The following is a 23940-nucleotide window of genomic DNA, read 5'->3' as shown; positions in this document are numbered from 1 at the left end:
TATTGACAGAGGAGCAGGAGCATGAGGAGGAACATGCTCTCTACTAGAGACAGATATGAGTCACACACAATGTGGGAGTTATTCAGAGGCGGGGGGCTGGCTCTCTCCGTTTTCCCTCTGCAAGGAAACTGCTCAGCTCACATCAAAAGGCTTCCCACCCTAGCTATGAAACCCTCAAAAAGGCAGAATATCAGAGTGCTCCTCATTTCTCATCCCTGCAGATAAACAGCACACTTTAAAGAAGGCGTCGGATTTTGAAGGATGATGGTTACAAATGATCAACGAGAAGGGTGTTGAATCAATATGCCACTAACCAAGCCAGCCTTGACTGCCTTGGGCCCTCTCTGTCCTCAACACAAAGTAAAAGATCTGGGGGGGAGACCTCTAGTCTCAGGTATCACGACTTGGTACTAAGTCATCCTTCCTGCTATGACTATGATTGAACAATCAAACCTCTATGTGGACCGAGAAATGATTTCCCCTTGAAGAGCCCCATCATTCATTAGACTAGACTGTGCTAACTGAACACCTGGTGGGTAAGGGAGGGTAAATGCGGTGTCTAAAAATACGTAACCGGTGTCCCTCCCATCCCTCCACAGCAGGTAGGTCAGGTGGCCCTGCTAATTACCTAATCTTCCTAGCAGGGCATAATGGGGGCTGCCATCATCACTCACTAACCACTAGAGAATTTAAAAAACACCTGATGACTTGCTGTTTTTAACTTCGCTTTTATATTAATGAACATCAGTGCCTCAAAAGACAAATATATAGCCACAAGCTTCAGCTTTTGAATGAACAATTCTGACTAAATGGAAATAATCCTACTTTGAGTTCTTTAAATGATGTTCCAAAGTTGTATTTCTCTGTTCACTTTTAGCATTACACTGAGATAGCGAAGGAAGATGAGCAGAGTATTCTGAAGCCATCATACAGCATAGTATGACTAACAGTGGGCTCGATGTTGACGGAGTTCCCCAGCAAAATGTAAAAAAACATGAAAGATTGTAATCACACAGCTTGTCCCTGTGATGCAACGACTTCTAGAAAACATGCAAATCCCCTTTCCAACATACACGTCCGGATGACATACTACAACCATCCTGGCAATTGAAAGCCCACACCAATCCCACGAAATTCAAGAACATTTTAAACTGTGGACAAGCAACAACACAAAGTGGCCATGTGATGGATTCCCCCTAAACAGTTAAGCTATTCTGAAAAGGAAGGAAATACATTCGGCCATACAGGGATGTTTTAGAGTGTAAAAAGCTGTCCCAATGCCATGAGATCAAAGAGTAGCCTCTGATTATACTCTCCTCATCCCAAATTCACAGCCACATCTCTCATAACACAGTGATAGCACATGGCTGACAGCTCTCCTGCAGGGTTAACATCCTGTACTAAAGGAACATTACCACAGGTTTAAAACGTCAGCTCACATACACAATTCATACAGAGGTGTCTATTACTGGGGGGTGAGTCACTGGCTTACTGGTGCTCTTCCATGCTGTCCCAGGAGGGGTGCGTCACTTGAGTGGGTTGAGTCACTAATGTGATCTTCCTGTCCGGGTTGGCGCCCCCCTCTGGTTCGTGCTGTGGGGGAGAACTTCGTGGGCTATACTCAGCCTTGTCTCAGGGTAGTAAGTTGGTGGTTTGAAGATATCCCTCTAGTGGTGTGGGGACTGTGCTTTGGTAAAGTGGGTGGGTTTATATCCTGCCTGGTAGGCCCTGTCCGGGGGTATCGTCGGACGGGTCCACAGTGTCTCCCGACCCCTCCTGTCTCAGCCTTCAGTATTTATGCTGCAATAGTTGTGTCGGGGGCTAGGGTCAGTCTGTTATATCTGGAGTATTTGTCCTGTGTGAATTTAAGTATGCTCCCTCTAATTATCTCTCTCTCCCCTCCCGGAGGACCTGAGCCCTGGGACCATGCCTCAGGACTACCTGGCCTGATGACTCCTTGCTGTCCCCAGTCCGCCGGGTCGTGCTGCAGCTCCCGTTTCAACTGTTCTGCCTGCGGATATGGAACAATGACCAGTTCACCGGAGGTGCTACCTTGTCCCGGACCTGCTGTTTTCCACTCTCTCTCTCTACAACACCTGTTTTCTCTAACTCTGAATGCTCGTCTATGAAAAGCCAACTGACATTTACTCCTGAGGTGCTGACCTGTTGCCCCCTCTACAACCACTGTGATTATTATTATTTGACCCTGCTGGTCATCTATGAACGTTTGAACATCTTGGCCATGTACTGTTATAATCTCCACCCGGCACAACCAGAAGAGGACTGGCCACCCCTCAGAGCCTGGTTCCTCTCTAGGTTTCTTCCTAGGTTCCTGCCTTTCTAGGGAGGTTTTCCTAGCCACCGTGCTTCTACATCTGCATTGCTTGCTGTTTGGGGTTTTAGGCTGGGTTTCTGTATAGCACTGTGACATCGGCTGATGTAAAAAGGGCTTCATAAATACATTTGATTGAGGTGTCTGTGTCAAATATAAAACATTTTTTTCTACTTTCTGAGCCAGGTTACAAATTACAAAAATGGTTCACCTGGATTGCTATCTAAAAATCTGATCACAAAGACTGTTTTAACCAAATTACTCCTGAACAGTAGTTTATTTATTTATTTTGAGATAGCATATGACATTTAAATTATCTCAAAACAGAAAAGCTACTGATAAAAGGTTTCCATTTGTACTGCTACAAAAATACACTAATGTTCCAGGCAGTAATACCATGCAATAACTGGGGTGGTAATTGCCATCTCTCAAACGAGTTCCTACATTAATCAACTCTCAAACTGATTTCCTTGGGAGCGCTGCAGGCTGAGAGACGTGTCTAGAAACACCACAAGAGGCAGTAGAGAGAGTTCTCCAACCTTCAACACATCTTATCTTGGACACAACCCGCCAGGGGGCAACTGACTGGCCTTGGACATCAGTAGCCTACATGACTGGCTTGCAAAGAAATGAAAGGACACATCATACATCATAAACAGATATGTGTGACAGTAGCTTTTGAGGTGAAAACGGTTCTGTTCAAACATAACATTTGAATTAGGCTACTATGAAGACGTAGCTTGCTTCTGTCATTCACAGGACCACAGCCGAATCTAATTATCTTATCTTGATTAAGTGTACAGTATAATGCTGTAAATATGGTAATAGCCATTTATCTGAAAAAACAGAGATCAAGCCAAGCCTTAGTTGATTCGCTTGTCCCAGTCGTAATAATCATCACCCTCAGCCTGAGCAGTAGGGAAACCAGATCCCCATGTACAACCTCTCTCTTGGCTCTCTCTCATCCACAAGAGTCCAATTTAGAATTCTCCTGCATAAATAGCATTCCAACAGGCTGCTGCGACACAGTGTTTGTCCTTCAGCTCCTGTGGCACACATAAAACAGGAATGAGCAGAGGGGCCCCCCTCTCTGACGGCTAGGAGAGGGGAGAGGGTCAGGAGAAGGCGGGCCGCCAGGCGCCAGCCAGCCAGAACGTGGAGCTGGTCTCGGACACGGAGTCAGCCCACCTGCTGGGGACCGAGGTGCCTCCAGAGCCACACACCTTCCCCCGGCTCCCCAGGGGCCCTTTTAAAACCAGACACCTAATCTAGGACAGAATGGCCATTTACTAAGTAGAATTTCCAAATGTGAATGTAACGTCACAATAAAGTGCAAGTATTATCACGCAAATGTTATTTGGTGATGAACTTGCTCATGATATGAGACTACCCACTGGGCACAGATGCCAATTCAATGTCTATTCCATGTTAGTTAAACGTAATTACATTGAAATGTGGAGACAATGTTGATTCAACCAGTGTGCGCACAGTGGGTATTATGTAAAACAACCCAAAAAACGTTGGTATTTATTAATCTTTAAAATCAGTCATCATGTTACTGTAATCTAATTTACAGTCATCCTGAAAGCAAGATACACAACATGACCAAAGGTATGTGAACACTTGCTCGTCGAACATCTCATTCCAAAATCATGGGACATTAGTATGGAGTTGGTCCCGTCTTTGCTGCTATAACAGCCTCCATTCTTCTGGGAAGGCTTTCCGCTAGATGACAGAACATTGCTGCGGGGACTTGCTTCCATTCAACCACAAGAGCTTTAGTGTGGTTGAGCACGGATGTTGGGCGATTAGGCCTGGCTCACAGTCGGCATTCCAATTCATCCCAAGGTGTTCGATGGGGTTATGGTCAGGGCTCCGTGCAGGCCAGTCAAGTTCTTCCACACTGATCTCGACAAACCATTTTTGTATGGACCTCGCTTTGTGCATGGGGGCATTGTCATGCTGAAACAGGAAAGGGCCTTCCCCAAACTGTTGCCACAAATTTGGAAGCACAGAATCGTCTAGAATGTCATTGTATGTTGTAGCGTTAAGATTTCCCCGCACTGGAACTAAGAGGCCTAGCCCGAACCATGAAAAACAGCCCCAGACCATTATTCCTTCTCCACCAAACTTTACAGATGGCACTATGCATTGGGGCAAGTAGCGTTCTCCTGGCATCCGCCAAACCCAGATTTGTCCGTCGGACTGCCAGATGGTAAAGCGTTATTCATCACTCCAGAGAACGCGTTTCCACTGCTCCAGAGTCCAATAGCGGCGAGCTTTACACCATTCCAGCCAACGCTTGGCATTGGACATGTTGATCTTAGGCTTGTGTGCAGCTGCTCGGCCACGGAAACCCATTTCATGAAGCTCCCGACGAACAGTTATTGTGCGGACGTTGCTTCCAGAGGCAGTTTGGAACTCGGTAATGAGTGTTGCAACCGAGGACAGAAGATTTTTACACGCTAGGCGCTTCAGCACTCTGCAGTTCCGTTCTGTGAGCTTGTGTGGCCTACCACTTCGACTGAGCCATTGTTGCTCCTAGACGTTTCCACTTCACAATAACAACACTTACAGTTGACCGGGGCAGCTCTAGCAGGTCAGAAATTTGACGAACTGACTTGTTGGAAAGGTGGCATCCTATGACAGTGCCACGTTGAAAGTCACTGAGCTTTTCAGTAAGGCCATTCTACTGCCAATGTTTGTCTATGGAGATTGTATGGCTGTGTGCTCAATTTTATGCACCTGTCAGCAACAGGTGTGGCTGAAATAGACAAATCCAGTCATTTGAAGGGGTGTCCACATATTTTTGTATATATAGTGTATATGAATAAAAACATCAAGGCCTTCATTAAAATTTGTATTGAGCTAAGACTGACATCAAACCCCTAAGGCAAAAAATCCAAACATGCTGTCATCAAGCTGTCATCTGTGTGTCATCTCACAATTCAACAGTCTTGAAGCAGTTATAATTCCTACCAAGCCTGACTAAAGGACAATCTAAATGTAATCAGAACATGGTTTGGTCTAATTTAAAGGCAAATTTCAGATTTAGTTGGGCTTGCTTTTATGTAGGCTTTCAAATACATTTCTATCAATATGCAGCAGCATCAGACAGATCGGACACGAGTTGACTCCACTGAGCTTACCAACCCTGACATGTCTCCTTGAGTTTCTATAGAACACACCAACAATAATAACAGTGAGTGTGCTGTCTGCTCTGTCCTCTTGTATGGCTAGCTCTGGACCTGAGTGGTACACAACAGACAAAGGAAAACAACCCCAAGAGCATCAAAAGCAGACAGTTTTCATTAGCAGTCCATTTTTTGTTCATGATTATGGAGCTGGTGTGTGTGAGTGAGATACAGAGTGTGTGAGAGAGAGAGGGCATTGATCACCTTACAATTACACAAGTCAACAAAAAAATGTTTTTTTCAATATTTATCAATGGCTAGGGTACTTTATTGCACAGCCTGCTACAATTATGACATCTGAGGTAGATGTGGCCACAGAATGTTTTTCCCAATATAACACCATCATTTTCAGATACAATTTTGACAATACATTTGTTCAGAATAGATTTATATTCCCAGCATTTAAGCAAATGAGAATGCAGCGTGTATTGGATAGACACATTTACCCGCATTAAAAGTGTGTCGAACAGGCGGTTAAAAATCCATATTGGTGAATGAGCTAGTTGCAGATGATGAGCCTATGCCATGGTTGCTGTCTGCTGTCTTCCAAAGATGCTCTAGGAATAATGGACCAAAAAGCACCTTTCTTTTCGACACACCGGTAATGATAAATCAAACATTTCTTTGTAGATAAATGAAGGCCACACTATCTTACCTGCTGAATTCAACGTATGTTCTTCGGTCGCTCAAGTCACCTCCCTTTCAGAATTGTGAAAGCTGATGATGCTTCCAAGACACTTGCACGGGATCAGATTACATCGAGAGAAAGCGAACCAGCCCCGGAATCTGAAAAGTATAAGTACCAGTTGAAGCGGCCCCGGAACGTGTATAAAGACCCCACTGCAGTTCTCCCCATTGGGTTTCCCACAGAGTTTGTAAAACACTTGTGTTTCTCGGGTCGTTACCATGGAGTGGCGGCAACCAGAGGCGATAGACTCGAACCCCACCCAGCTACCGAGACTGAAAAGATAATGGAGAGAAAAACATTTGGCTTACAAAAGAGTGCAGTGCGACCCGTGATACAAAAAACATCATAATTGGCCATCCTATTTATTTTTTGTTGGTCACAATTAATAGGCTAAAGCAAATCTATAGCCAATCTATAGCCTAACATAAATCATGCATGGATGAGAGAAAGAAAACCTCTGAATCATATTTTCTGCACTAACTGTAATTTTTATTCAGACATTTGGAACAACACAAATAAATAATCATAACATTTAAAACTATACAAATATAAAACACAAAAATAAGACTCATATTTTTTTTTTTTAAGTAACAAAGACAAATAGAAACAAATGTGTTGATTTGGCACTCAAGCATCAATACATTACCTATCCCCCAACACTGTCAACCAAGAGTCAAGACTAAACCAATTCACATTGGTGGTGTGCAGACTGGTTTAATATTATTCTTAACAATTTCGCACAAACCAGAAAAAAATGCAACAATATGTCTGTGAAACTATATTGTAACGACCCTGGTTTCGCGGAAATCGACTATGCCGCTCGAGCATGCTTTTGCGGCACAGTCGATAGCGCGCTGGACTTCGGGCTAGATGGTCGAGGGTTCGAGACCTGCTCCCTGCTGTTTCATTACAACATATTCACAGTATTATGAATGAATTGTGGTTAATTTGGTAGCATTTCGTAGTGTGACAGATTTTTCTCATTGCATTAGTACTGTACAAAGTTAGGGGTGAGCTATTTGATAGATTCCCCCGCTTCCCCTACCTCGGGCTTCCAGTGTGGAGACCTGAGGTCAACCTACCCCCGCCCCATCTCGTACTTCTGAGTGGGAGACCTTCCCAGGCAATAGCCCACCTACAAACTAGAATCAGGGCGCCCACCCCGACAATGTTAATTGACCCAGTCCCACACGGTGATATGATATCCTTGACGTGATGTGCAAATGAGCGATTGAAAACCAATCGCGCAAATGTCACCATGGGTATAGGCTGCCCATGTCACCTATACCTAAATCTGCCACTGCTTTTATGGTAGTGACAAAAATAACTACAATGTTATTGTTGTATAATTGGATGAGGTTAAATATTTGTTTTTACCTCAAATTACCAGTCACATAACAGGGTGACATTTCTGTTTTAAAAAAAAACGAATTTAAAGAAATGTCATTGAATGGGAAGAGAATGTATGTATAAGCCAGTAATTCTTCCTAACGCATCAGTGTGCAGCTCATTGAGTGATGATATTTAACAAAACGACGTTACATAACAGAAATAGGACGAGATTGGAAACCATCGTACTTCATATCACGCAGTAAATCCATTCATCTTTGCCTCCAGTGGCAAGTTATGAAATAATTACAGTGTCTTCAGAAAGTATTCACACCCCTTGCCTTTTCCACATTATTTGTTGTTTTACAGCCGGAATGTAAAACGGATTAAATTGAGATTATGTGGTATTGTGTGTAGGCCAGTGACACTCAATGTCAAAGTGGAATTATGTTTCTAGACATTTTTACAAATTAATTAAAAATGAAAAGCTGAGATGTCTTCAGTCAATAAGTATTCAACCCCTTTGTTATGGCATGCCTAAATAGGTTCAGGAGTAAAACTTTGCTTAACAAGTCACATAAAAAGTTGCATGGACTTAGTATTTAACATGATTTTTTTTATGACTACCTCATCTCTGTACCCCACCCATACTATTATCTGTAAGGTCCCTCAGTCGAGCATTGAATTTCAAAAATTGATTCAACCACAAAGACCAGGGAGATTTTCCAATGCTTCGCAAAGAAGGGCACCTATTGGCAGATGAGCATGGTGAAGTGATTAATTACACATTGGATGGCGTATCAATGCACCCAGTCACTACAAAGATACAGGAGTCCTTCCTAACTCAGTTGCCTGAGAGGGATTTCACCATGAGGCCAATGGTGACTTTAAAACAGTTACAAACGTATATGTCTGTGATAGGAGAAAACTGAGGATGAACCACAACATTGTAGTTACTCCACAAAATTAACCTAATTGACAGATAGAAAAGAAGGAACGCTTTGTCTTGAATACAAAGTGTTATGTTTGGGGAAAATCTAACACAACTGAGTACGACTCCTAATATTTTCAAGCATGGTGGTGGCATCGACAAGGACTAGAGTTTTTTTTAAATAAAAACAAATGGAATATTGCTAAGCACAGGCAAAATCCTAGAGGGAAACCTGATTCAGTCTGCTTTCCAACAGACACTGGGTGACAAATTCACCATTCAACAGGACAACAACGTAAAACACAAGACCAAATGTACACTGGAGTTGCTTACCAAGACAACATTGAATGTTCCCGAGTGGCCTAGTTACAGTTGACTTAAAATCGGCTTGAAAATCTATGGCAAGACATGAAAGCATCTTGACAGAGCTTGAATCATTTTTTAAAGAATAATGTGCAAATATTGTACAATCCAGGTGAGCAAAGCTCTTGGAGACTTACCCAGAAGGACTCACAGCTGTTATCACTGTCAGAGGGTTGAATAATTATGTAACCAAGATACACCACCAGTCAAAAGTTTTAGAACACCTACTTATTCAAGGGTTTTTCTTTATACTATTTTCTACATTGTAGAATAATAGTAAAGACATCAAAACTATGAAATAACACATGGAATCATGTAGTAAGAAAAAAAGTGTTAAATAAAAATATATTTTATATTTCAGATTCTTCAAATAGCCACCCTTTGCCTTGATGACTGCTTTGCACACTCTTGGCAATTGCAACCAGCCTCATTAGGTAGTCACCTGGAATGCATTTAAATTAACAGGTGTGTATTCTTGAAAGTTAATTTGTGGAATTTCTTTCCTTTTTACTGCATTTGAGCCAGTCAGTTGTGTTGTGACAGGGTAGGGGGGTATACAGAAAATAGCCTTATTTAGTAAAAGACCAAGTCTATATTATTGAATGTTATGTTATATTATGGCAAGAACAGCTCAAATAAGCAAAGAGAAATGACAGTCCATCATTACTTTAAGACATGAAGGTCAGTCAACACAGAACATTTCAAGAACTTTGAAAGTTTCTTCAAGTGCAGTTGCAAAAACCATCAAGCGCTATGATGAAGCTGGCTCTCATGAGGACCGCCACAGGAATGGAAGACCCAGAGTTACCTCTGCTGCAGAAGATAAGTTGATCTAGGCACCAGACTGGTGACAAATTATTGGCAAAGCTACTGAATGTGCGTATTTCACATCAAATTAAACTATTACATGTTTAACACCGCAGAAAGTCAGCGACATAAACACATTGCCTGAAATGTAGTTCCAAAACAAGAGCCTGACTAATGTCATTAGGAATATATGCTGAAGGCTATGCATTTATATTCATGCAGAAACTGTGAGGAAGTTCCTTTTGCATTTCTTCACTCCAATTCCTAACAGCCTGGAGAACTACGGCACTGAGGAAATAAGAAAAGCCTGCTGCAACACTAAAGATAAGACTGGACAGGGTTCTTAAAATGTCCATGCAATTAAGCTTAAATGGTTTTAGTACACTGAAACAACCTTTTTAAACTCAATATACTTATCAGTTCATAAATTTTTATATTAAGACATTTGTCCTGTTGCATAGCAAGTTCAAATTACATTTCCAGAAGTTGTAAATCAAAAGGCCATTTTGCTTTTCTTCACAATGAGAGAGAGCATTCCTCTGAGAGCCAGCTGAAAGGTGCATGATTATTGAATTCGCTCCAAGTAAATATTTCCCCAGCAACTCTATCATCTCAGTTTAAATCAGTGTGAAAATAAGAGTTATTTCACATAAAAACATTTATCTATGTACACGTGAAAATGAATTAATACATGTGAATTTACTCACCATAAGTGCTTAGAGTCGATAATATAATTTATTCACAGCAGAGGCAAATAGACACTTACTTTTAAGGCAGATAAAGATTATTATAAAACATTTTTTTAAAGGAAAGCAAACCAATACACTACTGGTCAAAAGTTTCAGAACACCTATACTGAAGACATCAAAACTATGAACTAACACATATGGAATCATGTAGTAACTAAAAAAGTGTTAAACAAATCAAAATATGTGCCTTCATAAAAGTTCATTTGTGGAATTTATTTCCTTCTTAATGCGTTTGAGCCAATCAGTTGTGTTGTGACAAGGTAGGGGGGTATACAGAAGATAGCCTTATTTGGTAAATGACCAAGTCCATATTATGGCAAGAACAGCTCAAATAAGCAAAGAGAAACGTCAAGACATGAAGGTCAGTCAATACAGAACATTTCAATAACTTTGAAAGTTTGTTCCAAGTGCAGTCGCAAAAACCATCAAGCGATATAATGAAACTGGCTCTCATGAAGGAATGGAAGACCCAGAGTTACCTCTGCTGCAGAGGATAAGTTCATTAAAGTTACCAGCCTCAGAAATTGCAGCTCAAAGAAATGCTTCACAGAGTTCAAGTAACAGACACATCTCAACATCAACTGTTCAGCGGAGAATGTGTGACTCAAGCCTTCATGGTCAAATTGTTGCAAAGAAACCACTACTAAAGGTCACCAAGAAGAAGAGACTTGCTTGGGCCAAAAAACTTGAGCAATGGACATTAGACCGGTGGAAATTTGTCCTTTGGTCTCGAGTCCAAATTGGAGATTTTTGGTTCCAACCGCCATGTCTTTGTGAGATGCGGTGTGGGTGAACGGATGATCTCTGCATGTGTATTTCCCACAGTAATCCCACAGTAAAGCATGGAGGAGGAGGTGTTATAGTGTGGGGGTGCTTTGCTGGTGACACTGATTTATTTAGAATTAACCAGCATGGCTACCATAGCATTCTGCAACAATACAACATCACATCTGGTTTGGGCTTAGTGAGACTATCATTTGTTTTTCCAACAGGACAATGTCTCAACACACCTCCAGGATGTATAAGGGATATTTTAACAAGAAGGAGAGTGATGGAGTGTTGCATCAGATGACCTGGCCTCCACAATCCCCCTACCTCAACCAAATTGAGATGGTTTGGGATGAGTCGGACAATAGAGTGAAGGAAAAGCAGCCAACAAGTGCTCAGCATATGTGGTAACTCCTTCAAGACTGTTGGAAAAGCATTCCAGGTGAAGCTGGTTGAGAGAATGCCAAGAGTGTGCAAAGCTGTCATCAAGGCAAAGAGTGGCTATTTTGATATATACACTGCTCAAAAAAATAAAGGGAACACTAAAATAACACATCCTTGATCTGAATGAATGAAATATTCTTATTAAATACTTTTTTCTTTACATAGTTGAATGTGCTGACAACAAAATCACACCAAAATTATCAATGGAAATCAAATGTATCAACCCATGGAGGTCTGGATTTGGAGTCACACTCAAAATTAAAGTGGAAAACCACACTACAGGCTGATCCAACTTTGATGTAATGTCCTTAAAACAAGTCAAAATGAGGCTCAGTAGTGTGTGTGGCCTCCACGTGCCTGTATGACCTCCCTACAACGCCTGGGCATGCTCCTGATGAGGTGGCGGATGGTCTCCTGAGGGATCTCCTCCCAGACCTGGACTACAGCATCCGCCAACTCCTGGACAGTCTGTGGTGCAACGTGGCGTTGGTGGATGGTGTCCCAGATGTGCTCAATTGGATTCAGGTCTGGGGAACGGGCGGGCCAGTCCATAGCATCAATGCCTTCCTCTTGCAGGAACTGCTGACACACTCCAGCCATATGAGGTCTAGCATTGTCTTGCATTAGGAGGAACCCAGGGCCAACCCCACCAGCATATGGTCTCACAAGGGGTCTGAGGATCTCATCTCGGTACCTAATGGCAGTCAGGCTACCTCTGGCGAGCACATGGAGGGCTGTGCGGCCCCCCCAAAGAAATGCCACCCCACACCATGACTGACCCACCGCCAAACCGGTCATGCTGGAGGATGTTGCAGGCAGCAGAACGTTCTCCACGGCGTCTCCAGACTTTGTCACGTCTGTCACATGTGCTCAGTGTGAACCTGCTTTCATCTGTGAAGAGCACAGGGCGCCAGTGGCGAATTTGCCAATCTTGGTGTTCTCTGGCAAATGCCAAACGTCCTGCACGGTGTTGGGCTGTAAGCACAACCCCCATCTGTGGACGTCGGGCCCTCATACCACCCTCATGGAGTCTGTTTCTGACCGTTTGAGCAGACACATGCACATTTGTGGCCTGCTGGAGGTCATTTTGCAGGGCTCTGGCAGTGCTCCTCCTTGCACAAAGGCGGAGGTAGCGGTCCTGCTGCTGGGTTGTTGCCCTCCTACGGCCTCCTCCACGTCTCCTGATGTACTGGCCTGTCTCCTGGTAGCGCCTCCATGCTCTGGACACTACGCTGACAGACACAGCAAACCTTCTTGCCACAGCTTTCATTGATGTGCCATCTTGGATGAGCTGCACTACCTGAGCCACTTGTGTGGGTTGTAGACTCCGTCTCATGCTACCACTAGAGTGAAAGCACCGCCAGCATTCAAAAGTGACCAAAACATCAGCCAGGAAGCATAGGAACTGAGAAGTGGTCACCACCTGCAGAACCACTCCTTTATTGGGGGTGTCTTGCTAATTGCCTATAATTTCCACCTGTTGTCTATTCCATTTGCACAACAGCATGTGAAATTTATTGTCAATCAGTGTTGCTTCAAGTGGACAGTTTGATTTCACAGAAGTGTGATTGACTTGGAGTTACATTGTGTTGTTTAAGTGTTCCCTTTATTTTTTTGAGCGGTGTATTTTGATTTGTTTAACACTTTTTTTGTTACTACATGATTCCATGTGTTATTTCATAGTTTTGATGTCTTCACTATTATTCTACAATGTAAAAAATTGTAAAAATAAAAACCCTTCAATGAGTAGGTGTTCTAACACTTTTGACCAGTAGTGTATATATTATATTTCATAGATCAAAGCCGTGCTATTATACATGTAAAAAAATCTATCTTTGCTATCATTATTACTGGTGGAAAAAGCGCAATAATAAATCAATTTTCAAACCGGCTAATTGTGACCTACAGAGTTTATGAGACCTGTGGGTATTCAAGCTTGCTCCAGTTCCACAAGTACTCCATCACAGTCTTTTGGGTGGAGGAACATGACAGGTTTCCCATGAGCGCCTATCCGTGGTTCAGCTGACAGGGTTCTTATGTTCCTAGCCTTCAGATCCACTATCGCTGCACTGATATCATCAACCTGAAATCACAAAAATAACATACAATATGATTACATTAGAGAACAGATGAGGGGACAAGGATAGAGTGAATGAATACAGCCCATTCGTGTGGGCTGAACAGCATATGCAGCATTGCTAAGACTGACTCACCTCAATGCAGATATGGTGCATCCCACCAGATTTGTTCTTCTGTAGGAAGCCTGCAATGGGGCTCTTCTCCCCGAGTGGGTGCAGCAGTTCCAGCTTTGTGTTACCCAGCTCCACAAAGACAGTGTAGACTCCATGCTCAGGAAGGGGAACTTTATCGCTGACCTGAGCCCCCAGTACATCTCTGTAAAGAGCAGTGGCTTTCTCCATGTCTGGTACAGCTATAGCGATGTGATTTAGCCTTCCCAGTTTCCATACAGATCCTGGAATACCTTGGCAGAGTGGTGTTGAGGTTGAAATTGTCCTCAGCATTGGAGAACAAGTGTGACGAACACACTTTGAGAGACCTGTAACTAAATAAATAAAGTATTTAGTTCAGCCATACTATACCATACAGTTTTTTGACGAGTACGAATCGTATTTGATTGAATATGCTACCTGGATAAGTCAAGTAGCTAGCAACAGGAAACACTTGCTAAAAGTAATTCTGCACTAATGTAATAAATACCATTTAAAATAACACAAGCATATTGCTATTACATTGTTATAACTAACTTCTTTCTAAGCAGGGTTTCTCACACACTTATAAACAGATACAGAGACAGACACACACACACCCAAGGACAGAGGGCTGACGTAAACCTTTCATAAACACTGATAAGGAAAGGCTTTGATCAAAAGAGTGCTTGGGTCCGCATTTCACGAAATAATGAGACACACACACATAACCAAGGACAGAGGGCTGACTACGCACACACAAAATCTCCTGCTTAGCTGAACATTTGATAACAAAGAACTTTTGCTATAAGACTCAGAAGGATGACGCCCAGCTCATCAGGACCAATCTGAGAAGACAACAACCTGTCCAGAACCAACCAAAGGACCAGAACTTCCAGACTCAACCTACTTTCTGTGTTGTATAAAATGTCTATGCATTTCTGTTATCTGGGCTTTTTCTGGAGGTTCTCTATGAGCCGAAGGAACGAGACCGTATACGCTTGTACCAGATATCTTCACTCTGAATAAAACTGTCACTTGTCATACAATTTACCACCTTGTCCGAATCGATCCTTGACCGGCTCACCCTTCTCAATATCCAATTATCAACAAAAACAACGGTGGATTTAGCTTACTTTGTTGTGTAGCCTGAGATACAAGTCTAAAGAGACTGTTTATTACATGTGAAACAATATTTATCAGCTGACGTTAGCAAGCTGGCTAACAACAACAGATAGCTATCTATACGTACGTGCAACCTTCAACACCGACGCCGCCATATTTTCGAAGATTCGTGCAACGTAGGATAGCGAATTGCTTTGAATGTCAAGACAATGGGATAGAGTACACGTATGTTGCTTTTCAATTAAAACCCGTACATTGCACTTGTAAATAAAGTTATTTAGGATATTAATGTTGTCTATCCAGCTAGCTAAATCTAAACCTGACCTGCTATCCGGATCTTTATAGCACACCAGAGATTGTTTCTGGGGGGAGAATATTTTCTTGTTACACATATGTTCCCATGTGAGCAAAAACGATGGCTATCGGGGACATATGTAACACGTTGGAGGGCTGTTTAAAGCTACTCAACATAAAAACTGCACATCCAGAACATTTTCTTATGTAAGTGCACAATTTTTATAATAATATCTAGATATGTTTAACTTTAAATGAATTAATTCACTTGCTGCCATCGTTACACAATGCTAAGGTTAGCTAGCATCTATCAAATCAAAGTTTATTTGTCACGTGCGCCGAATACACTTATTTACAGGTTCTAACCAATAGTGCGAAAAAAAGGTGTGTGTGGGGGGGGGGGTGTAAGTAAAGAAATAAAACAACAGTAAAAAGACATTTGAAAATAACAGTAGCAAGGCCATATACAGGCACCTGTTAGTCAGGCTTATTGAGGTAGTATGTACATGAATGTATAGTTAAAGTGACTATGCATATGTGATAAACAGAGAGTAGCAGCAGCGTAAAAGAGGGGTTGGGGGGCACACAATGCAAATAGTCTGGGTAACCATTTGGTTACCTGTTCAGGAGTCTTATGGCTTGGTGGTAAAAACTGTTGAGAAGCCTTTTTGTCCTAGACTTGGCACTCCGGTACCGCTTGCTATGCGGTAGTAGAGAGAACAGTCTATGGCTGGGGTCTTTGACACTTTTTAGGGCCTTCCTCTGACACCGCCTGGTGTAGAGGTCCTGGATGGCAGGCAGCTTTGCCCCAGTGATGTACTGGGCCGTACGCACTACCCTCTGAAGTGGGTAGTGCGAACCCTCGGCCGAGCAATTGCCGTACCAGGCAGTGATGCAACCGGTCAGGATGCTCTCGATGTTGCAGCTGTAGAACCTTTTGAGGATCTCAGGACCCATGCCAAATCTTTTTAGTTTCCTGAATAGGCTTTGTCGTGCCCTCTTCACAACTGTCTTGGTGTGTTTGGACCATTCTAGTTTGTTGTTGATGTGGACACCAAGGAACTTGAAGCTCTCAAACTGCTCCACTACAGCCCCGTCAATGAGAATGGAGGCGTGCTCCTTTTCCTGTAGTCCACAATCATCTCCTTAGTCTTGGTTACGTTGAGGGATAGGTTGTTATTCTGGCACCACCCGGCCAGGTCTCTAACCTCCTTCCTATAGGCTGTCTCATCGTTGTCGGTGATCAGGCCTACCACTGTTGTCATCTGCAAACTTCACGATGGTGTTGGAGCAAGCAACCATCTGCAAGCATTCCCTGTTTGGTTAGCTAGAACACATCATCAAATATTCTTAAAGATAGCCCAGCAGCACCGATAAATTTGATTCTAGTAATTTAGCTACCCTTGATTAGTTGAGCCAGGTGTGGGTACTGGGCTAGAACAAAACCCTGCACACCCTGTGGGTTTTCAAGGCCAGGGTTGGTTGAAGAAGACTGTTAATGTTACTAACCACTACTACTTGAAGAATACTGTTAACAAAAATTGCTTTTTGTATTTTTTCTTTGTGTATAGTCTTCAGGATGGAGTGGCAACAGACTTCACTTCTCTCACTAAGACCCTGTATGATTTACACAAAACCCACAAGCCAGCAGGCTCAAAGGGAAGTCCTCTGGACCAACTGGTGGTTGATAACTTTGACGAGGAACAGATATGGCAGGAGCTGGAGCTCCAAAATACTGCAGTGCTGAAGCACTTTGAGACAGCAGTGAGTCAGGCTGCCTTGGATACAGCTCTGAGTATCCTGTGTGATGAAGAGGATGCTGATGAGGAGCCAGATAAAAGGGATGAACAAGATAGTGAAGACATAGAAGAGGAGATGAGAGATGGAGATTTGGAAGATGAAGATTGGCAAGGAGAAGAACCACCCATGCTTAAAACTGCTATGGATGCCTTGAGAAGGGATAACACAGACGAGGACTCTGATGTAGATTTTGATGTGGACGCATTAGAAAAACAAGCTCAACAAAAGAAATGCTCAGCGGGGAGAGAGTCAAAACCACTGGGTCCTCCATCAGAGGTTGATGACAGGTTCTTCAAGCTCTCAGAGATGGAGTCCTTTCTGGACGATATGGACAGAAGGGAGGGGAAGGAGGGGGACGGTGATGTAGACTACTTCCAGGACTTGCCCTCTGGAGATGAAGATGATGACGTAGACCTCTTCAGTGAAGATGTTTCTTCCAAAAAAACAAAAAAAACAAGCACAGTATGTATCATATAGTTTTTCTCTCTGCCAGACCTAACTACTATTCAGCTACTTGTGTTTGGTGGTGTTTCTGGTCATTATTGTAGACAAACACACTGCATTCCTATTAATGTACTATGTTCTTCCTGTAGCTGAAAAGTTCCAGGAATCTGAAGTACAAAGACTTCTTTGATGCTGTGGATGATGATCCTGCGCAAACAGCTGACCAATCAGATGCAGAGGACAACAGTATGGATGGACTGCAAGATGATGATGATGAAGAAAATTAGTAAGTGGCTGATGCAGGAATCTCATGTGAATGTCACGGTTGGAATTGCATTAATAGGGAATATAGGGCAGGGATATTTATTTTGTACTTATGACAAGAGTTGTTTGTTCCTTTGCTGTTTTAGGGACTTCGTTGAGGATGAAGAGTGCAGACAAGCCAAGGAGGCTTTGAAACGGGTGACCTTTAACCTACCTGCAGAAAGTGATGACAGTGAGGGAGAAGACATGGTGGACATCTTTGGAGGAAAGTCTCAAAATGCAACAAAACCTGAATCCAAATCATCCTTTGAGAAACGACAAGACAAGGCAAGCTTTTCCTCAAGGGCTGTTTTAGAATATCTAAATTGGGTTGGGTGTCATTTCATTCACTATTTTTTTCATCTGCCGTACATATACATTTATGTAGCAGACTAATGAAATGGTAAATTCTTACCTTACACAGATGGCTGAAAAGATCCAGGATTTGGAAAATGCTGCCATGGGAGAAAAGCCATGGCAACTAACAGGAGAGGTGTCTGCTCAGACTCGTCCAGAGAACAGCCTTCTTGAGGTGGATGTGGCATTTGACTCGGCCTCCAGGATGGGTACGTACCACATGCTTGTCAGTCTGTTCATTTAGCTGTCAGTCCCGTTGGAGATGGTTTAGTATTTTACTTAGTGCAAGTTTGTGTGTGTCGGAGAGGGTGCTTGTTCAGTCAGGTAACATTTGCTCTGTTTTCTCTCAGCCCCTGCTGTAACAGAGGAAACCACTTTGCAGCTGGAGGACATCATCAAGCAGAGGATTAAAGACCAGGTCAGTGTCTAGACGGGTCGGTTGTTTTGCAACAAAACCGATGCATGCTCAACTATGGGGCAGAACAGACTGGGTTGGCTTAAATGTAAACTATATTTAGTCTCTAATGTTTATTGAAAACATACATTTTCACAATGAGAATTGTCTTTCAAGTACATCGTTATAGTTGTTGTTTAGCTAGCTAGTGAATTTGAGCCATTTTAGCATAGACATCAGTCAAAACACCTCAAAACAAGACATAGTATCGAGAACAAGATGAAACTGGCTGAAAAGAGCCACCTATGATTCCCCACATGGCAGCTTCTTGTCATTGTTGATAACTACTGTATCTGGCCATTCAGAATCACAACAACGCACGAACGTCTGCACCATTGAATCGCGTGCATCGTTTTCGTGATGTTGTCAGCTAACCCGTCTCTAGAGACAACTCAATCTTGACAACAAACTGAACAACTGTTTTCAGTTGAATCCAGCTGAATGTGTCATCATCGTTTCTTTGCGAGTAAATGGGTAGAACAAGTATAGGTCTATCCAGTATTTAGTTCCGATGTAACCACATTGGGACATTTCAAAGCAAATTTTGTTTTCTGACTTGTATTTTTTTCCAAGGTGTGGGATGATGTGGTGCGCAAGGAGAAGCCTAAGGAAGAGGTATTTGAGTACAAGAAGAGGCTGACTCTGGACCATGAGAAGAGCAAGCTGAGCCTTGCAGAGGTTTATGAGCAAGAGTACCTCAAGCAGAATCAGGTAGTTATTCGATTATATTTTAGTGTGAACATACTTGGCTTTTCTCTATATTGCAATTAATGCATTTTCTGTTTGTTGAATGAATTATTTATATTATTTGGATCTATTTCCCTTGGATTTCAGCAAAAGACAGAGGATGAAGAAAACCCAGCCCATGTAGAAATTCAAAAGCTCATGGATTCTCTATTCCTTAAACTTGACGCTCTCTCTAACTTCCACTTCACACCCAAACCGGTGAGTTTTCCTGTCAATGTTTCCATGTGCCCTGGATACTGCAAAGCTGCAGCTAGCTCAAAACAAAGCAGCACGCCTTGCCCTTAACTGCACACACAGAACTAACATCAGCAACATGATAGTCTTTCATGATAGTCTTTCTCTTCTAGTTTTTTGTTTTGTTTAAAAAAAACAAAAATTACCCCCTTTTCTCCCCAATTTCGTAGTATCCAATTGTTAGTAGTTACTATCTTGTCTCATCGCTACAACTCCCGTACGGAGGTCGAAAGCCACCTTCGACGCATGGCCAAAAGCCATGCGTCCTCCAAAACACAACCCAACCAAGCCGCACTGCTTCTTAACACAGCGTGCATCCAACCCGGAAGCCAGCCGCACCAATGTGACGAAGGAAACACTGTGCACCTGGTGACCTGGTTAGCGTGCACTGCGCCCGGACCGCCACAGGAGTCGCTAGTGCGTGATGAGACAAGGATATCCCTACCGGCCAAACCCTCCCTAACCCGGATGACGCTGGGCCAATTGTGCGTCGCCCCATGGACCTCCCGGTCGCGGCCGGCTGCTGGGCTCGAACCCAGAGTCTCTGGTGGCACAGCTAGCACTGCGATGCAGTGCCCTAGACCACTGCACCACCCGGGAGGCCCCTTCTAGTCTTTTTAAGAAACAGTTGTTTGTTGAAAATGCCTAACCACGTGTGTAATCTATTTGCATACACTTCAAACAGACATGCATGACACTCCACTATGGGTTTCTTCATGGTACCCAAACCAAAAACAGATTTATTGTGTCACTTAGTTATGTATAGAGCTATATCATTGTGGAACGCTCTGCCACCAGAGGTTACACAGGCAAAAAGCAAGTTTAGCTTTAAAACAACATCTTGTATCACAGCACCGCTCCTCTTTCTAAAGATCTAATTGAACTGTACCGTATATATGAATAGTGTGTAAGTAGTATTTTTGTTGTCTCTGTGTCTTTCCTATATGTAACTTAAAAAAAAAAAATGCAATGTCTTATGTTCTTGTCTATTACTGTTCTGTACTTTGTCATGTATTTGTATGTTTTATGTGGAACTCAGGAAGAGTAGCTGCTGCATGTGGAGTAGCTAATGGGGATCCTAATAAATTAAACACTGTAGCATTTGCATGACAACCATAATTTATGCTTGTCTTTTAAATATGGTATATTTAAGCAATAAGGCACGAGGGGGTGTGGTATATTGCCAATATACCGTGGCTAAGGGCTGTTGCGCACGACGCAACGTGGAGTGCCTAGAAAATACATGTTTTTTCATACCTGTGGTATACAGTGCTATACCAGAGCTTTCAGACAATCAGCATTTAGGGTTTGAACAACACAGTTTATAATGAAGGATTTTGTACAAATGGAAATGCTTTTTACACAATATTGATATGTTTGACCTTTTCTTTGTGTCCTGCAGCCTGTTCCTGAAGTGAAAGTTATCTCCAATTTGCCTTCTATTGCTATGGAGGAAGTTGTGCCAGTAATGCCACTCTATTGGCTCCAGAGGAAGTCAAGGTTTGTCATGCATCCCTTTCCAATATGTTTCATGTTATGAGAAATCATAGTGTAATAGAGTACACTGACGCGTACAAAAGCATTCAAGTGTCGAAGTCAACCAATGTACTTCTGTGTTGTCTACCATAGTAGCCTTTTAGTAGATTCTTCTGAAGACAGGGTAACACCATTTCCTTTCTGATCTTAGGAGAAGAACAAGGCTGGCGACGTGCTGGGTGACTCTGAAAAGACCCCCACAGACAAGAAACGAGAGAGACGCAAGAAGAAGAAGGTGAAGAGCATCAAGATGAAGGAGAAGAGACGGAAACTGAAGGACAGAACTGGAGAAAATAAGAAACAATCAAAGGCAGAGGTGGCAGAAAACCTCAAGAAACTCACAAAGGGAGGCAAAGCAACTTTATTAAAGGTCAGTGTTTTCTTTCTCTGCATGTCTCGTTTTTATATTTAGTTAACCTTGTCTTTCAAATGCAAGCCCCTCCATTATACACTGCTCAAAAAAATAAAGGGAACACTTAAACAACACAATGTAACTCCAAGTCAATCACACTAATGTGAAATCAAACTGTCCACTTAGGAAGCAACACTGACTGACAATAAATTGCACATGCTGTTGTGCAAATGGAATAGACAAAAGGTGGAAATTATAGGCAATTAGCAAGACACCCCCAATAAAGGAGTGATTCTGCAGGTGGTGACCACAGACCACTTCTCAGTTCCTATGCTTCCTGGCTGATGTTTTGGTCACTTTTGAATGCTGGCGGTGCTCTCACTCTAGTGGTAGCATGAGACGGAGTCTACAACCCACACAAGTGGCTCAGGTAGTGCAGCTCATCCAGGATGGCACATCAATGCGAGCTGTGGCAAGAAGGTTTGCTGTGTCTGTCAGCGTAGTGTCCAGAGCATGGAGGCGCTACCAGGAGACAGGCCAGTACATCAGGAGACGTGGAGGAGGCCGTAGGAGGGCAACAACCCAGCAGCAGGACCGCTACCTCCGCCTTTGTGCAAGGAGTAGCACTACCAGAGCCCTGCAAAATGACCTCCAGCAGGCCACAAATGTGCATGTGTCAGCATATGGTCTCACAAGGGCTCTGAGGATCTCATCTCGGTACCTAATGGCAGTCAGGCTACCTCTGGCGAGCACATGGAGGGCTGTGCGGCCCCACAAAGAAATGCCACCCCACACCATGACTTACCCACCGCCAAACCGGTCATGCTGGAGGATGTTGCAGGCAGCAGAACGTTCTCCACGGCGTCTCCAGACTCTGTCACATGTGCTCAGTGTGAACCTGCTTTGATCTGTGAAGAGCACAGGGCGCCAGTGGCGAATTTGCCAATCTTGGTGTTCTCTGGCAAATGCCAAACGTCCTGCACGGTGTTGGGCTGTAAGCACAACCCCCACCTGTGGACGTCGGGCCCTCATACCACCCTCATGGAGTCTGTTTCTGACCGTTTGAGCAGACACATGCACATTTGTGGCCTGCTGGAGGTCATTTTGCAGGGCTCTGGCAGTGCTACTCCTTTCACAAAGGCGGAGGTAGCGGTCCTGCTGCTGGGTTGTTGCCCTCCTACGGCCTCCTCCACGTCTCCTGATGTACTGGCCTGTCTCCTGGTAGCGCCTCCATGCTCTGGACACTACGCTGACAGACACAGCAAACCTTCTTGCCACAACTCGCATTGATGTGCCATCCTGGATGAGCTGCACTACCTGAGCCACTTGTGTGGGTTGTAGACTCCGTCTCATGCTACCACTAGAGTGAGAGCACCGCCAGCATTCATAAGTGACCAAAACATCAGCCAGGAAGCATAGGAACTGAGAAGTGGTCTGTGGTCACCACCTGCAGAATCACTCCTTTATTGGGGGTGTCTTGCTAATTGCCTATAATTTCCACCTTTTGTCTATTCCATTTGCACAACAGCATGTGAAATGTATTGTCAATCAGTGTAGCTTCCTAAGTGGACAGTTTGATTTCACAGAAGTGTGATTGACTTGGAGTTACATTGTGTTGTTTAAGTGTTCCCTTTATTTTTTTGAGCAGTGTATTTCTGTGTGATCAATATAGACTGATAAGGCCATTGTGTTCTCCACACATTTTCATTTGTATTTATTACAATAACTAGGATTCAGCTGTCTGTCACAGTTGCAAATAGTTTCTTAAAAATATATTTTTTAATTTGTTCTCTGTTCAAGGATGAGGGGAAGGATAAAGCTCTCCGCTCCTCCTCTGCCTTCTTCTCCCAACTACAAGACCAAGTGAAGAGCCAGATCAAAGGAGCCAAGGACCCGGGCTCCAAGAAGAAGAAACACAAAGAAGTCTCAGCCAGCAAACTCAAGTTGTAGCATTTATTATGATGATGTATGTGTTATAATAATTCATATTTCTTTGTACAGATTTTTTTTTAAACAGGAAGCTGCAATTTGTTAAACAGTGGTCGATAGTTTGTAATTTGCAATACAAAAAAAGCAAAACTTGTCATGCTGTGATTTATTCTGACTTTTTGTGACCAATTAGATTCACACTTTTAATCTGTTCAGCTAATCGATCTGTGGGTAGCAGGTAATGTGCCCTTGGGCAAGGCACTTAACCATAATTTGCTCCAGGGTTGCGATACGACAATGGCTGACCCTGTAAAACGGGTGCCAAACTCATTCCATGGAGGACCTAGTGTTTTTCGTTTCAATCAAGACCTAGACAACCAGGTGAGAGGAGTTCCTTACTAATCCATGAGCGAAAACCCGCAGATACTTGGCCTTCCATGGAATGAGTAGACATATGCTGTAAAACCACATTTTATTGCACCTATCCAGTCTGTGACAAAAACATGTATAATTATTTAGCTAAATAGTTGATTCAATGAATGATTATTGTTCA

The 23940-nt window shown here is 43.0% G+C and overlaps 1 protein-coding gene and 1 pseudogene across 4 annotated transcripts; one reads left to right on the top strand and one right to left on the bottom strand.

The window, feature by feature from the left end:
• Positions 1-13375: 13375 nt before the first annotated feature.
• mcee (methylmalonyl CoA epimerase) lies at positions 13376-15314 on the bottom strand. 4 transcript variants are annotated; one of them, XM_039004195.1, is made up of 3 exons: positions 15262-15314; positions 13819-14168; positions 13376-13688 (listed from the first exon to the last, which is right to left on the bottom strand). In XM_039004195.1, exons 2-3 carry the CDS (start codon positions 14125-14127, stop codon positions 13536-13538), a joined length of 462 nt encoding a protein of 153 aa, XP_038860123.1. In that variant the 5' UTR covers positions 14128-14168; positions 15262-15314; the 3' UTR covers positions 13376-13535. The 4 variants fall into 4 exon arrangements, with proteins under 4 accessions (XP_038860123.1, XP_038860098.1, XP_038860106.1 ...); XM_039004170.1 differs by lacking the exon at positions 15262-15314 and adding an exon at positions 15065-15255; XM_039004178.1 differs by lacking the exon at positions 15262-15314 and adding an exon at positions 15065-15255 and having other exon boundaries at positions 13819-14162.
• Positions 15315-15316: 2 nt separating this feature from the next.
• Positions 15317-23537, top strand: LOC120056057 (annotated as a pseudogene).
• The last annotated feature ends 403 nt before the right edge of the window (positions 23538-23940 follow it).

This window comes from Salvelinus namaycush, chromosome 1, assembly GCF_016432855.1.
Source record: "Salvelinus namaycush isolate Seneca chromosome 1, SaNama_1.0, whole genome shotgun sequence".
Lineage (NCBI taxonomy): Eukaryota > Metazoa > Chordata > Actinopteri > Salmoniformes > Salmonidae > Salvelinus > Salvelinus namaycush.
The sequence above is the reverse complement of the archived record's forward strand: the minus strand, read 5'-3'. Positions and strand labels throughout refer to the sequence as shown.

Coding starts and splice junctions, on each gene's coding strand:
- mcee (XM_039004170.1), bottom strand. CDS start 15,092: ATGGCGGCGTCGGTGTTGAAGGTTGCAC. Junction 14,169..15,064: donor GTCGGTGTTGAAGGTTGCAC/GTACGTATAGAT, acceptor TTATTTATTTAG/TTACAGGTCTCTCAAAGTGT. Junction 13,689..13,818: donor TGCACCATATCTGCATTGAG/GTGAGTCAGTCT, acceptor TTGTGATTTCAG/GTTGATGATATCAGTGCAGC.